The 15,549-nt window shown below is 43.1% G+C and overlaps 1 protein-coding gene across 1 annotated transcript; it reads left to right on the plus strand.

Annotated features, from left to right (window-relative positions):
• The first annotated feature begins 5,380 nt into the window (after positions 1–5,380).
• LOC109791311 (uncharacterized) lies at positions 5,381–6,238 on the plus strand. The gene has a single exon (XM_020350599.2). The coding sequence runs from the start codon at positions 5,381–5,383 to the stop codon at positions 6,236–6,238; it is 858 nt and encodes a 285-aa protein (XP_020206188.2).
• The last annotated feature ends 9,311 nt before the right edge of the window (positions 6,239–15,549 follow it).

Genomic DNA, 15,549 nt, shown 5'->3' on the forward strand with positions numbered 1-15,549 from the left:
TTCATTTCTCTTCTCCCTTTTATCTACTCTAAGCCTCCTCGACAAACCTTAAATGAACAAGTACATTTGAAATAAGGACGTCATTAGAAACAATGGCTTAATACGCAATAAAAAAACACATAAAGAACAATCAAATTTGGCATGACTTGTGGATAAAAGTCCAAATGAAATTAGTGCAAGGGGCATCCCCCTTTAGTGAAGGAATGAAAGATGATCACAAATGCTGCAAAAACAAAAGCCCTGCAAGAAACCCATTGAGAGGGCAGTGTAAAGATTATAGCAAGGTCGCTAGGAGACCCATAAACAAAAAGGGTAGCCTAGGCAAGAGTGAGGATCAAAAGAAAATGTCCGCTAGGGAACACATCTCAAGTAACCTAGGCAAAAGTTAGGACAAAGCAACATCCCGAGCTGAAAACTGAAAGGCGGCTCGAGAAGATCATTTAATCAATATGCAATCCCATGTCATCGCTTAACTTTAAAGGAAATAATAAGCTAACGCGGAAAATGATTTCCTCACTTTGAATGTGCTTGTTCATCAGCCTAAACCACTAGCCTACCTCGGCCAGCCATTCTTCTATAAACCATTTTTGAAAAAAATCCTTTCTACCATAACTTTTACAAAAAATATATATGTATATATCCTTTTCCTCTCTTTCCTCTTGACCTATATGGCATTAAGATAAATTTGAGAGATACACGGAGTATGCACAGTGAACACTCACAAGGAGAAGATGGAGGTGTCCTAGAATAGAGTCTAGGTACACCTGATCTAAGGGCTAACATATCATATCCGGTACAAGCGAGAGGGCTGAACTAGACAAACCTTAGGTTCAAGAAGCAACACTGGATTTGACAAGGCTAAAGGCTAACAATCCATGTCATTGATCAATGCGCATAGATTAATTTCTTGAAAGTAAAAATAAATTTGCATTGTAAACATTAGCATAGACGCATCATTGCATAACATGCATATGGCACAAGTGTGCACAAAAGGGTATAAGTTCACAAAAAAATTTAAAAAAAAAAAATCCAATCCATTTCTACTTTGCATTTTCTTTTGCATTCTTGCATTCTTTGTGTGTGTCTATCCATCACTTGCTGGAGGAATCAAGAGGCCAAACCACTCGTAAAAAAGATCAACAACTATACAGTGCCTTAATATCCAAGATCATGTCAAAAAGCATAGCCCCAACAAGGGCATTCCATACAAGTGGTTTCATATAACCACCAAGAAAAAAGACACATCAACAACAAGACGGGGATAGAACCGGAGTCGACCGTATAAGCAAGCCCATAAGCATGAAGAGGCCATCGCGCCCTACTGCTCAACTAAATGAAGGATGATCTAAGAGAATGCCAAGACCATAAATGGCTCCCTAACCAAAGCCAGGAGTGGCTTCCAAAATAATACTCACCAATAAAGATTCAGCAAAGAACATCATGGGAATAGATCCCTCCACCAATGATGACAATAAAAAGCAAAAGCAACATGAGAAAAAGGCAAGCTTCGAAAATGTCGAAAAAAAAGCCGAAGCATTCAAAAAAATGATAGCAGAAAAAGGAAAGCTTCAAAGATGAAAGAGCCGAAGCTAAATAAAAATGAAATTCAGAAAAAAAAAAAAAAAAAAAAAAAAAAAAAAAAAAAAACCCTACCACAAACAACACCTGGAGAGGCATCACTCACATGACAAGGGAAACACCAGAATCCCTATCACCCATCTATCGCCCATCAATAGAGGGGCACATCAAGTACATCTCGCCCATCCTCCTTGGGGCATTTTCCATCACAAGTCAACAACTAGGGTACCATCGAGTACCTCAAATTGAAAAGGAATCACCATCAAATATCTACCCAAGATTTCAAAGGTTCTCCTTCAAAGGATATCAACAACCATCCAAGTTGAGAGTCGCCATCGAGCCGCTCAAATCAGTAATCAACAACGAGGATACCGTCGAGTTCCTTGAATTAAAAAAATAGGGATTGCCGTCGAGCACCCACCATAGGCTGGCTAAAGCCTTAAAATCAGTCTAGCTTGATCGAGAGCCGCCGTCGAGCCTCTCAAATCAGTGAATGACAACGAGGGTACCGTCGAGTTCTTCGAAGACAAAATTGGGATTGCCGTCGAGCTCCCACCATAGGCCGGCTGAAGCCTTAAAATCAGTCTAGCTTGATCGAGAGTCACCGTCGAGCCTCTCAAATCAGTGAATAACCATGAGGGCACCGTCGAGTACCTCAAGTAAAAAAGAATAAAAAAGAAGCATCGTCGAGCATCCATCAAAGGTTCGAGGTCCACCTTTATAAAGGACGTCAATACTCATCTTGATTGAAGAGCCATTGTCGAGCCTCTTAGATTAAGAACGACAATGAGGGTACCGCCGAGTTCCTCAAAGTCAAAATTGGGATCGTCGTCGAGCTCCCACCATAGGCTAGCTGAAGCCTTAAAATCATTCCATCTTGATTGAAGAGCCGTCGTCGAGCCTCTCAGATCAAGAATGATAGTGAGGGTACCGCCGAGTTCCTCAAAGTCAAAATTGGGACCACCGTCGAGCTCCCACCATAGGTTGGCTGAAGCCTTAAAATCAGTCCATCTTGATTGAAGAGCCGTCGTGAAGCCTCTCAGATCAAGAATGACAGTGGGGGTACCGTCGAGTTCCTCGAAGTTAAAATTGGGACTGCCGTCGAGCTCCCACCATAGGCCGGCTGATGGAGCTACTTGCAGAAGAATGTTAATTCTTCAAGTTCTCCATGCAAGGACCGAAGAAACTCTTGAGGATGCTTTGAGATGAAGTCCAAAACTCCTTGAAGCAAGCTTCAATGGAGTAGAAGCACTTGAAAGTGGATCGGTTACTCCTTAGCTTGTGAAGGAAGCTTGAGGAACCAAGGCAAAGGTTGAAAACCTTTGGTGAGAACCTTAGAGAGAAAATTCTCTTCGATTTTGGGAGAAACTCTTGAGAGAGAAATCTGAAGTTTTATTTCTCAAATGTTCAAAAGTGAATACAAGTGAAGAAAATACAAATATATAGGGAGAGGTAGCTTGTAGTGTAAGCTATCCTTAACCATGGTTCACTAGGAACCGTGGTAAGGTGTAGCTAACCATCCATGGTTTCTATAACTTGTAGGAGAAGCTAACCTTGACCATGATTCACTTAAGAACCATGGTAAGATCAGCCTAACCTACCAAGGTTTTGAAACTTGGAAGGAAAGCTTCAAAGCTTGAAGGAGAAACTAGCCAATTTCGGCCAAGAACAAAGATGTAGGCTAGGCGGCCAAGGCTCCAAAATGCTCCATGATTTATTTCAAAATTATTTGATTTGGTTTAGTTAGGTTCATCATATGATGATGAGACCTAGCTAAATCAAATCTACGAAAAATTAGGAGCAAAATGAGTCTAATATGCAAAATTTTGCCTAGGCCCAGTTCTGACCCAATTACTAGTCACACCCTCAAACATTGCTAAATACCACCCCTTTTTCCCTACTGAAAAAATATAAAATGCATGTATCAACTAGGGAGGTTAAATGGAGTTAAACTCTCCAAGTAACCTACCTTAAAATCAATATACAAACACTAGTAAAAACAAGTAAAGTGCCTCACAAATACAAAGGCAAAATAACCTATACAAGAGAACTATGTACAAACTATACAATATACACAAGTAGAACTAGGCCTTCTCTTTATGATAGAGTAGTTCAAGTGAAGAATACCTTGGGCTTGAGAAGCCCACTAGTCTTCAAGAGGTCCAACTCTTCTTGAATTCTTCTAGCCATATCTCTAGTGACTGGGCCCTTAGCCCATGGTCTATCACCAGCTGAAGCCTTGAAATCAGTCCATCTTGATTGAAGAGCCGCTGTCGAGCCTCTCTGATCAAGAATTACAGCGAGGGCACCATCGAGTTCCTCGAAGTCACAACCGGATCGCTGTCGAGCTCCCACCATGGGCCGGCTAAAGCCCTAAATATCAGTCCAGTCTGGAGAGGAGCTCATAATATACTTCCTTTTAAACAAGCTACAAATAAAGGGACACATCATCACAAGAGAAACAATGGAGCTTCTACTCGAAGACTGAAGATCAAGTGTACAGTTTGTCAACCTTATTACCCAATAGAGTAACGCAATCAATGCTCAACTGCTCTAAAGGGTGAGGATACGAGCAAATGTACCTATCCAAGGGAAGCAACGTAGGAGCATCAACACAGAGACGAGAAGAAGACATAGACGAAATGTCTACGTCTTTACTTGCCTTTGGAAAAGCAACACAACTATTCCAAAGGACAAGTAAAGAGGGGCAGCTGTAGACACCCAATTTCGTCTGGGAGCATACAATCAACAAGATAGGACATTAGAGGGCCCAAAAGCCCAAGTCAACAGTTTTAGTGGCCCGGAACAGGCTGTTCCAAAATTAGAACGGGTCGTTCCCAAGTCCAGAACGGGTCGTTCTTGAATTGGAACGGGCCGTTCCGAGACACCTAAAAAGGCCTAAAAATTGTAGGTTGGAATGGTTCGTTCCAGACCAGAACGGGTCGTTCCAAACCAATCAAAGGGCCTAAAATTTGTACCCGGGAACGGGCCGTTCTCATTTCAGAATGGGCTGTTCTGGTTCCCGGAACGGGCCGTTCTGATTTCAGAACGGGCCATTCTAGGGTGCTAAAATAATACATAACGTTTGGATCCGGAATGGGCCGTTTCGAATCCAGAACGGGTCGTTCCGGTCCACATCTGATGCCTATAAATAGAAATCTCGACCACAGTTCTCAGGACCTCAAAAATTTCGTCCAAGACTCCTTAGAACTCGAAATTTCTCTCTCTCTCTCTCTCTCTCTTATTGTATTTCTTGAGTTTTGTGAGGCATATTGTAGTGTGAAAGGTTGCCGCAAAGCACCTAAAATGTCCATAGTTGAAGATCTAATAAAGCTTGATACGAGGTATTATTCATCAATCTCTTGTTCTATCTTTCTCTTCTTTTATTTCATAAATTGCTATAATAAACACAATTATGTAGATATTTTAAGGTTCATTGATTAATTTAATTTTCATATAAATAATCATTAATAAAAGGGATTAAATATTTAAACTATTAATTCTTATTACGTTATCTTCATCATAGGGTACCGATTTAGGGCGTTGTAGGGGTGTTTAATACTTTCCTTACACGTAACCGACCCCCGAACCCAATTATGGATATCAAGGCCATTATTGGACTTTTAAAAACCTTTTCTTTTTCCAATGTTTTGAGTAAAACATTGGTGGTGACTCCATGAACCTATTTTTTAAAACTATTAATTAAGAATTAGTCTGGTGTCCGAGCATTCCTTAATTGATGAGATTTTCAAAAGGATGTCTAAACCATAGGTTGCAAGATCGGAAATTTTCAGGTTGCGACATGGATCAACAACGACGACAAGGGAAAATATCGTTCATTCCTGACATCGCCGGTGCCCGGTTGCCGGACAATTGGAAGAACTTGGCTTTGGAAAGGTATGACGGAACCACTGACCCCGAGGAACACCTTGATTCCTTCGTCACGCAAGTTGGTTTATATACCGACGAAGATGCGGTCATGTGTAAGGTCTTTCCTAGATCGTTGAAAGGACCAACATTGAGTTGGTTCACAAGACTCTCCCCAGGATCGGTAGACTCGTTTGCAACCTTATCCTCCCGATTTGTGATACAATTTGCCACGAGCCGACCCCATCAGCTCACCTCCATCGCGTTGGTCAATATTCGCCAGGAAAAGAAGGAACCTCTAAGAACCTTCATAGAACGGTTCAGAAAGGTGACCCTATCCATCCGAGACCTAGACCCATCGGTGGCAATGCACCACCTCACTATGGCATTAAGGCCAGGACCCTTCGTAAACAGCCTATGTAAGAAGCCACCCCGATACCTAGATGACTTGAGGCAGAGAGCCACCAAGTACATGCAGATGGAAGAGTTGGCCGAATTCAGGAACCAGAACTGGCCCAACCTCTTCCTCGAGAAAAAAGAAGCTGAAAAGGAGCATCCTCCAAGGTCTCTCCCTCGAGACGCATCTGATCGGGAGAGGAATAATAGGGGACCCAAATATGCACAATACACGATGCTTAACACCAATAGGGCCAAGGTGTTGGAGCAGGCCCTGGCCACAAAGATCCTCATAGTGCCCCGTCGTGCAATGACTCCGCCCCACGCGGACAAGACCAAAACATGTCAATTTCACAGAAACAGGGGACACACCACCGAGGAGTGCACAACCCTCTGAGATTGTATTGAAGACCTCGTTAAATCAAGGCATCTTCAAAGCTTCACTCAACCCTCGGGTAGAAAGAGATATGATAGTTACTGTCGCCACCGGCCCGAAACGGGCTTTCGGCATTCGCGAAGGATGGTTGGACTCTTTTATTTGTTTAAAAATATGGATTGCCAGAATGACTTATTCTCAAACTGAGACCTTGTCAAACGAGCAATTTTATTAAAAGGCTCGCCAATCCATGTTAATCCCAAGCGGGACCCTCCATGGATTAGCGATTTTCATAAAAAGGAAGGGTTCTTTGGAGTCGCCACCAATGTTTTACTCAAAACATTGGAAAAAGGGATAAGGCAATTGATTTTCATAAATCAACCTTGGTCATTACAACCAGAGTTGGGTAAGGGAGTCGGTTACGTGCGGGGAAGGTGTTAGCACCCCACAACGCCCCTTTCGGGTTCCCTATGACAGATTATTTCGTAAATAATAGTATAAAATTACTAAATTACCCCTTTATTTATTTATTCTAAACAATTACAACTTAACTATCTACATGATGACAGTTAAATATACACACAGAAAGCAGTAAAAGGAAGGACTTAAGAAGAAACCTTTGAAGCGTGCTTTTATATTCAAGTAAAACTGGGAAGCTTTTTGGCGTTCCCTCGCTCTACAAGCCCGCTCGCTCCCTCCTAGAAAATTTTAACTATGGAAATCCGGAGGATTTCCCTTCGACTCAGTTCGAGACACAAGCAAAAAGCTCAGAACTCGAGAACTTTGTCGGATCAACTCTCCGAGTGATTTCTAGGCAGAGCACTGCTCAAAAAAACCCAGAATACTCAAGAAGAGGGTTAAAACTCAGTGTAAAAGTGCGAAATGACGTCCAAATGACGTCTTATTTATAGGGATGAGGCGCAATACGGCCCCTGGATCCAATACGGCCCGTATTGAAGTTTTGAACTTCAATACGGCCGTATTGAATTCAGTACGGCCGTATTGAAGTTCAAAGACTTCAATACGGGTGTACTGAGTTCGCTGCGGCCGTATTGTAGTTCGAAATGCTCAATACGGCCGTACTGAACCTCTGGGAGGCCGTATTGAGCTTCATTCCTCCCACTTTTCTTATTTTAGCTATCCTAAGACCTCTAGACCTATAGAGAACCCTCCTTGGGCCTTCTGGAAGTCCTTCTGGCTGATCTTCCTTCAGTCTTCAAGAGTCTTCAAGCTTTATTTCCGACCCGGACAATTTTAGGGGTCTACAGCTGCCCCCCCTTTACTTAGTCGGACGGCCTTTTGGTGTACCGGCTGACAAGTAAAGGAGTTGACCCAATTGTCCGGGTGATGTGCCAACCTTCTGACTTGTAGCGTCTTCCGGTGGAAAATTGTTGAGTAGCCTCTCCAGGTTGTTGCATACCTCAGCGCTTCTGACAACCTCGGTAGCTAAGTTTACCCTCTCCAGGGTCAACTTCACTCGACGCCCGAGCCGGAAGTTGAACACCAACGTGCCTCTGATGACGCTGATGGTTGAGTACTGTCTCTCCAGACCTTGAGTACCGTCTCTCCAGACCTTGAGTACCGTCTCTCCAGACCTTGAGTATCGTCTCTCCAGACTTTGAGTACCGTCTCTCCAGACTTTGAGTACCGTCTCTCCAGACTTTGAGTACCGTCTCTCCAGACTTTGAGTACCGTCTCTCCAGACTTTGAGTACCGTCTCTCCAGACTTTGAGTACCGTCTCTCCAGACTTTGAGTACCGTCTCTCCAGACTTTGAGTACCGTCTCTCCAGACTTTGAGTACCGTCTCTCCAGACTTTGAGTACCGTCTCTCCAGACTTTGAGTACCGTCTCTCCAGACTTTGAGTACCGTCTCTCCAGACTCTGAGTACCGTCTCTCCAGACTCTGAGTATCGTCTCTCCAGACTCTGAGTACCGTCTCTCCAGACTTTGAGTACCGTCTCTCCAGACTCTGAGTACCGTCTCTCCAGACTCTGAGTATCGTCTCTCCAGACTCTGAGTACCGTCTCTCCAGACTTTGAGTACCGTCTCTCCAGACTTTGAGTACCGTCTCTCCAGACTTTGAGTACCGTCTCTCCAGACTTTGAGTACCGTCTCTCCAGACTTTGAGTACCGTCTCTCCAGACTTTGAGTACCGTCTCTCCAGACCTTGCTTCGGTTGTCTCTGACGACCTAGGCAACTGAGTTTGCCCTCTCCAGGGTCTGCATCCGTGTCTTCTGATCACTTCGGCAATGCGAGTTTACCCTCTCCAGGGATCTGAGATGATTTTTTTGTCTCCACAATCCACTATGCTGCTTCGATGGTTTTTCTGATTTTGTGCCACTGAGGGCTGGATAACGCAGGGATCCATCTAGGGGATGTGCAGTCATTCATAGGTTCTTGTGCCCCAACTTGCATTTACATAGTTGGTACCCATGGGGAATTTCTGACTCCTTGGGGTGTAGACACAGATGCTCTTCTTGAATTGAGCGATGCCTTATGTTTGGCTGACGTCCTTTGACGTTGGTGGAGTATCCCGGTTATCCTTATTCGGGTATCTCTTTTGGATTTTCTGATTTTTGCTGCCTCTATGTAGGCTGTTATCCGCTGGGGATTCTGGATGTTTTGACTTTGATTTGGCAAATTATCTTGATGTTTGATGTTTGGCTGACTGTATGCCAAATTCCGCTTGGGGAATACTTATTGATATTTTTTTTTTCTCCTTTTACAGGGATGCCTCTGAGTAGGCGACTGGGGAATGGGGGATCTTATGTATCCCAGAGTATTATTTAGGAAGCCTCTGCAGGCTTAGCCTCACTCAACGCTTGAGCTGGAGAGCTATCTTCACTGAGGAAGTTTAAGTCCTTTGACTTGGATATTCTGCTTGGGAGATCGTACTTCCATTGGGGATTTTGACGATCTTGCTTTGATAGTTCTCGCTGGGGATTTGTTCTGAGCGCGAGCTGAGGTTTCCCTGGGGAGTATTATTTCTGCGAGCCTCTCCAGGCTCAATTATTCTGTGAGAGTATTATTTCGGCGAGCCTCTCCAGGCTCAATTATTCTGTAAGATTATTATTTCGGCAAGCCTCTCCAGGCTCAGTTATTCCGTGTGCTGTGGAGTATTATTTCGGCGAGCCTCTCCAGGCTCAATTATTCTGAGAGAGTATTATTTCGGTAAGCCTCTCCAGGCTCAGTTATTCTGAGAGAGTATTATTTCGGCAAGCCTCTCCAGGCTCAGTTATTCTGAGAGAGTATTATTTCGGCAAGCCTCTCCAGGCTCAGTTATTCTGAGAGAGTATTATTTCGGCAAGCCTCTCCAGGCTCAGTTATTCTGAGAGAGTATTATTTCGGCAAGCCTCTCCAGGCTCAGTTATTCTGTACGAGTATTATTTCGGCAAGCCTCTCCAGGCTCAATTATTCTGTACGAGTATTATTTCGGCAAGCCTCTCCAGGCTCAGTTATTCTGTATGATGTGGGACCTTTGCCTTTTTTTGTCGAATTTTGACTTTTTCTGTATTTTTTCCTTTTTTGTCGTTTTTTGGCTTTTTCTGTACAGATTGCCTTTTCGTCGATTTTTCTGCTGTCATACACAAGCAATTTTTCCTATTTTTTCTATTTTATGCGATTGCCTCATGATGAGGTCTTTGAAAATTTCTTTATGGCCAATACGGCCGTATCCATTTCAGTACGCCCGTATTGAGTTGAAAATTTGTTCGTAACCCTAATTTCAGTGCGGGTGTACTGAACATGGTATGGGCGCATTGTTTTTTCTGAAGTTTTTTTTGTTTTTTTGTTTTTTGTTTTTTTGTTTGTTTTTTCAATAAACAGAGAATAAGTGATCTTCCAGTACACCTATCATCTGTATGCATGTATGCGGTATGATGCACCTAATTCTATTTGATTTATTTTTTCACAAGAATTAACCGATGCGTTTCTGTGTGGATTCTGCCATTCCTCAAGACGGACTGTGCGCTGCCGACTTCTATAACCGAGGAACGATGCGTATTAAGATTTGGTGTTATCGACCAAATGATTCTTTCCTTCCTTTAAAAGATGTGTCAACCCTCCTATTGACCACTATATCTCCATGTTTCCATTAGATTATTCTAAAATCGTTTGGGACAAGAGAGAAAAGAAAGGAAACGTATATTTTTCGAGAGTTTGTGTTTTAGAGGGGATTCATTTATTTTGAAAAATGGTTTTTGTAAGAATGGCTGGCCAATGGTAGGCTCATGTGTTTAAGCTTGTTTGATTAAACACTTATGAAGTTAAGAAAATTTTATTGTGACATAACAACTTAGATAGCTTCCCTTGAACTCTCTTTTTTTGAATTTAAGGTACCATCATGGATTTCTTTTGTTGTTTTGATTGTCCTTATTTTTTGCCTAAAACACCCTTTTGTGGCGTCTTAGCGGACCTTTGTTTTTGTTTATTTTTGTAACCCTAACTTTTGCCTAGGTCACCCTTTTGTGGGATTCCTAGCGGGTTCTTTGCTCTTATTTTTGTGCAGCCCCCTTTTTGGGTTTCCTGCCGAGCTTTTTGTTTTTAGGATTTCTTTTTTTTATCCATGATGGCACTTGTTGAGGCCAAGGAAAGGTGCTCCAAGTTGTCATACACACTTCCACATAAAAATGATGCGGGATTATTATTATTAAGACAATTTTAACCTCATTTATGCTTATTCAAACAGGGTTAAATAATGCGGTCTAGAAGTTTATTGCAAGCAAGAAAAGAAGCAATAAGAAATAATAAAGAATGATTTTATTATAATCATAATGGAAACATGTGCCCTATCGAGGCTCGGGGGTCGGGCTGTCCCCGAGGAGTAATCTCTAATAGTCATCAGGTTTACACATCCCTATCGGAAGGTGGAGAGCACTTGATGACGACGACCGGCCTTGATGTTTGTGAACCGGCCTTCCTAAAGACCTGGCTTAAAGAACGTCGAGAAGGATCTTGATTCCTCTTCGTTCTTTGATCTTTAACAGGGTTGTATCCTAACCCTTGTTTCCCCGGATTATCCTTGATGATGGGTAGCCCCGGAATTCCTTGGGAGTCTTTGCCAAGTCCTTGTCCCGGCAAGTATCCATTCTTGGTGAGCATATGGGCTACCTTCTTCATTTCTCGGGGAAACGTTTCAACATTGGCTATCTCCAATGCTTGGAAGGCGGTTTCTAAAGCTTCCTCTGCTGCATCCACATATGGTATGGCGGATGGCTTGCTGATGAGTATGTCGTCTTCAGCTTGTACAATCACCAGCTTGTCACCCACTATAAATTTGACTTTTTGGTGGAGCGTTGAGGGAATAGCTTTTGCATCGTGAATCCAAGGTCGGCCGAGGAGACAGCTGTATGCAGGAGTAATGTCCATCACTTGGAATTCGACATTGAAAATGGTGGGCCCAATTTGGATCGGAAGATTGATTTCTCCCACCACTTCTCTTTTGGACCCGTCGAAAGCTCGAACGATCATGTTGCTCGGGCGCATTTGGACTCCCTTGATTGCCACTTGATCAAGTGTTCTTTTTGGCAACACGTTCAAGGAAGATCCATTATCTACTAAGACTTTGGCGATGTGATACTCCTTGCACTTTACAGAGATGTGCAAGGGCTTGTTATGGTTCGGTCCCTCGTCGGGGATTTCTTCATCGGTAAAGGTAAGGTGATCATTAGCCGTAATGTGACTAACAATCCCCTCAAACTTGTCTTGGGAGATGGAATGCGACACATATGCTTCGTTCAAGACTTTCAACAAAGCTTGTCGATGCGGTTCAGAGCTTAGGATCAACGACAGCAGAGTGATTTTCGCTGGCGTCCTGTGAAGTTGATCCACGATGGAGTACTCACTTTGTCGAATGTACTTCAACAGCTCATCAGTCTCCTCCTCGGATTCCTTGTTTTCCTCGGTTTTCTCTTCTTTTTCTTTCCCTTTATTCTTGGGAGCTTTATCATGAAGATCTTCGGGAGTGTAGATCCTGCCACTCCTAGTCATGCCCCCAAGTCCAGCGATGTTGGAGATATCGCTGTCGGCAGAAGAATGGATGTCGTATATCCATGGCACAGCCTTATTTGATTCGTAAGGGAAAGGCCTTGGAGCAATGATCCTTAATGGTGTTGGACCTTCCCCTTTGTTTGTCTTGATTACCAACAACGGAGTTGACGTGTGTTCGCTTGATGCGGTTGTTGGCTTGCATTTAATAACGAACGGCGTGCGATCCATTCTTTGAACATACGCATCGATTTAATTCTTTCTTTTTATTAATGTTTATTAATGATTTATTAGGAGGGATGTATGAAATGAAAACCTAGATCCCTCCATGATCTTTGATAAGAATGCATGATATGAGATGATGGCGATGAATATGCATGCATTGTGTTTATTCAACTAAGCATTATCATGTTTTCGGGATGTCCCTAAGATGATGCATGATATTGCTTAGTTTGGATAAATAACCCTTTTCTTTTTTTTTTCGGGTATTTTGTTTTGTATATATTTTTATTTTTTATTTTTTTGGGTGAAAATGGAAACTACCTATATGAATGTGATGAAGGTAGATGTTAACACCATGTAACGGAAGATTCTTATTCCTATTTATTCTTATTTTAAAAAGGAATGTTGTATGTTTAAAGAATGCAATGTATGCTCAAACAATGTCACATAAACAATGCACAAACAATTCACTCATCCACGAACAGTCACGAGCGAATCACGAGGTAGGGGTATCCTGCAGAAAAGTGCATATTCAAGGTGGATCTAACTGTTCTCACCGGTCTGAGGCCCCCAAGGTGCCCCCATTATAGGGACCCAATTCCTCTCGTCGTAAGTCGATGGAAAGTTCCAACGCACTGTCGGACTTGAGTTCATGGTTATCACCTTGAGTGATGTTTTCCGACAACGGTCTACGGGCACCTATAGACCCATTCGACAACCGGCCGTACTAACATCCACTCCCTATGGATTACCACTCATGCCCCCGGGTATAGAGGGAACTGTTGTGTGCAAAGGTTCGTGTACAGTTTGTATTTCAAACAATTGCGGAAATTAAACATACAACAGTTATTAAAACCATATAATAAAACATGTTATCATACAAGTAAGGGGTAATGAAGTAATTTTAGACTATCATTTTAGAAATAATCCATCACTAAATGGGACTGACTCTCGAGGCTTCCCTAGTGGAGTCGCCATCTGTCGCCACCGGCCCGAAACGGGCTTTCGGCATTCGCGAAGGATGGTTGGACTCTTTTATTTGTTTAAAAATATGGATTGCCAGAATGACTTATTCTCAAACTGAGACCTTGTCAAACGAGCAATTTTATTAAAAGGCTCGCCAATCCATGTTAATCCCAAGCGGGACCCTCCATGGATTAGCGATTTTCATAAAAAGGAAGGGTTCTTTGGAGTCGCCACCAATGTTTTACTCAAAACATTGGAAAAAGGGATAAGGCAATTGATTTTCATAAATCAACCTTGGTCATTACAACCAGAGTTGGGTAAGGGAGTCGGTTACGTGCGGGGAAGGTGTTAGCACCCCACAACGCCCCTTTCGGGTTCCCTATGACAGATTATTTCGTAAATAATAGTATAAAATTACTAAATTACCCCTTATTTATTTATTCTAAACAATTACAACTTAACTATCTACATGATGACAGTTAAATATACACACAGAAAGCAGTAAAAGGAAGGACTTAAGAAGAAACCTTTGAAGCGTGCTTTTATATTCAAGTAAAACTGGGAAGCTTTTTGGCGTTCCCTCGCTCTACAAGCCCGCTCGCTCCCTCCTAGAAAATTTTAACTATGGAAATCCGGAGGATTTCCCTTCGACTCAGTTCGAGACACAAGCAAAAAGCTCAGAACTCGAGAACTTTGTCGGATCAACTCTCCGAGTGATTTCTAGGCAGAGCACTGCTCAAAAAAACCCAGAATACTCAAGAAGAGGGTTAAAACTCAGTGTAAAAGTGCCAAATGACGTCCAAATGACGTCTTATTTATAGGGATGAGGCGCAATACGGCCCCTGGATCCAATACGGCCCGTATTGAAGTTTTGAACTTCAATACGGCCGTATTGAATTCAGTACGGCCGTATTGAAGTTCAAAGACTTCAATACGGGTGTACTGAGTTCGCTGCGGCCGTATTGTAGTTCGAAATGCTCAATACGGCCGTACTGAACCTCTGGGAGGCCGTATTGAGCTTCATTCCTCCCACTTTTCTTATTTTAGCTATCCTAAGACCTCTAGACCTATAGAGAACCCTCCTTGGGCCTTCTGGAAGTCCTTCTGGCTGATCTTCCTTCAGTCTTCAAGAGTCTTCAAGCTTTATTTCCGACCCGGACAATTTTAGGGGTCTACAGTTACCATGATAAGAGGGAGTCCGAAAGGGGAAACTGCGAAAGGGCACCTCCAAGGTATAGATCCCGAGAACGCATCAAGTCTCAAGAAAGGAACGATCAGCAATGAGATTGGAATCAATCTAGAAGGGTAATAAATACAATCGTTGGAGGGTTCGTAGGAGGGGGAGCCACATGCTCGGCTCGTAAAAGACACTTGAGAGAGATCAGATCGATCACCGCGGTAACCTGAGCGGGATCAGTCCACATGCCCCCCATCACCTTCACCGACGAGGACTTTCAGGGGGTCGACCCAGTGCAAGACGACCCGATGGTCATCAGTATAGAGATTAACAACTGCATCGTGAGGAAGACACTAGTGGATTAGGGAAGTTCAGCCGATATCTTGTATTGGAAAACTTTCAAATAGTTGGGTATTCCCGAACACGAATTAGCACCTTACAACGAGCCCTTAGTCGGATTTTCGGGCAAACGAGTGGACACCAGGGGAATGATAGACCTATACACCTACTTTGGGGACGAACAACAAGGGTGAAGGGTTAAAGTATGATATGTGGTGGTGCACACTAATACCTCGTACAACATCCTATTGGGCTGCCCCTCTTTGAACAAGCTCCGAGCTATTTTATCCACCCCTCACTTGGCTATGAAGTTCCCCTCCGAAGCCAGAACGGTAATCACCCTACACACCGACCAGAAGATGGCTCGCGAATGTTACTTTGCCAGCTTAAAGGAACAGCCAACTCCTAAGCCTAGGCGAGATGTCAATGTCATCGATGATGACCGAGAAGAAAGGCCGATTTTTGACCTAGAGCTCGATCCGAGAATTGAAGATGAATACCGGGTTGAACCAATAGAGACAATAGTCTCATTTCAGCTAGCGAAAAATAAAGAACAGGTCACTTACTTGAGTTCCCAATTGTCAGAGGCCGAGGCAAGAGACATTAAGCAAATCCTCATGAAGTACACGGACCTATTTGCC

The sequence above is a fragment of the Cajanus cajan genome, chromosome 8 (genome assembly GCF_000230855.2).
Source record: "Cajanus cajan strain Asha chromosome 8, NIPB_CcT2T_4, whole genome shotgun sequence".
NCBI lineage: Eukaryota > Viridiplantae > Streptophyta > Magnoliopsida > Fabales > Fabaceae > Cajanus > Cajanus cajan.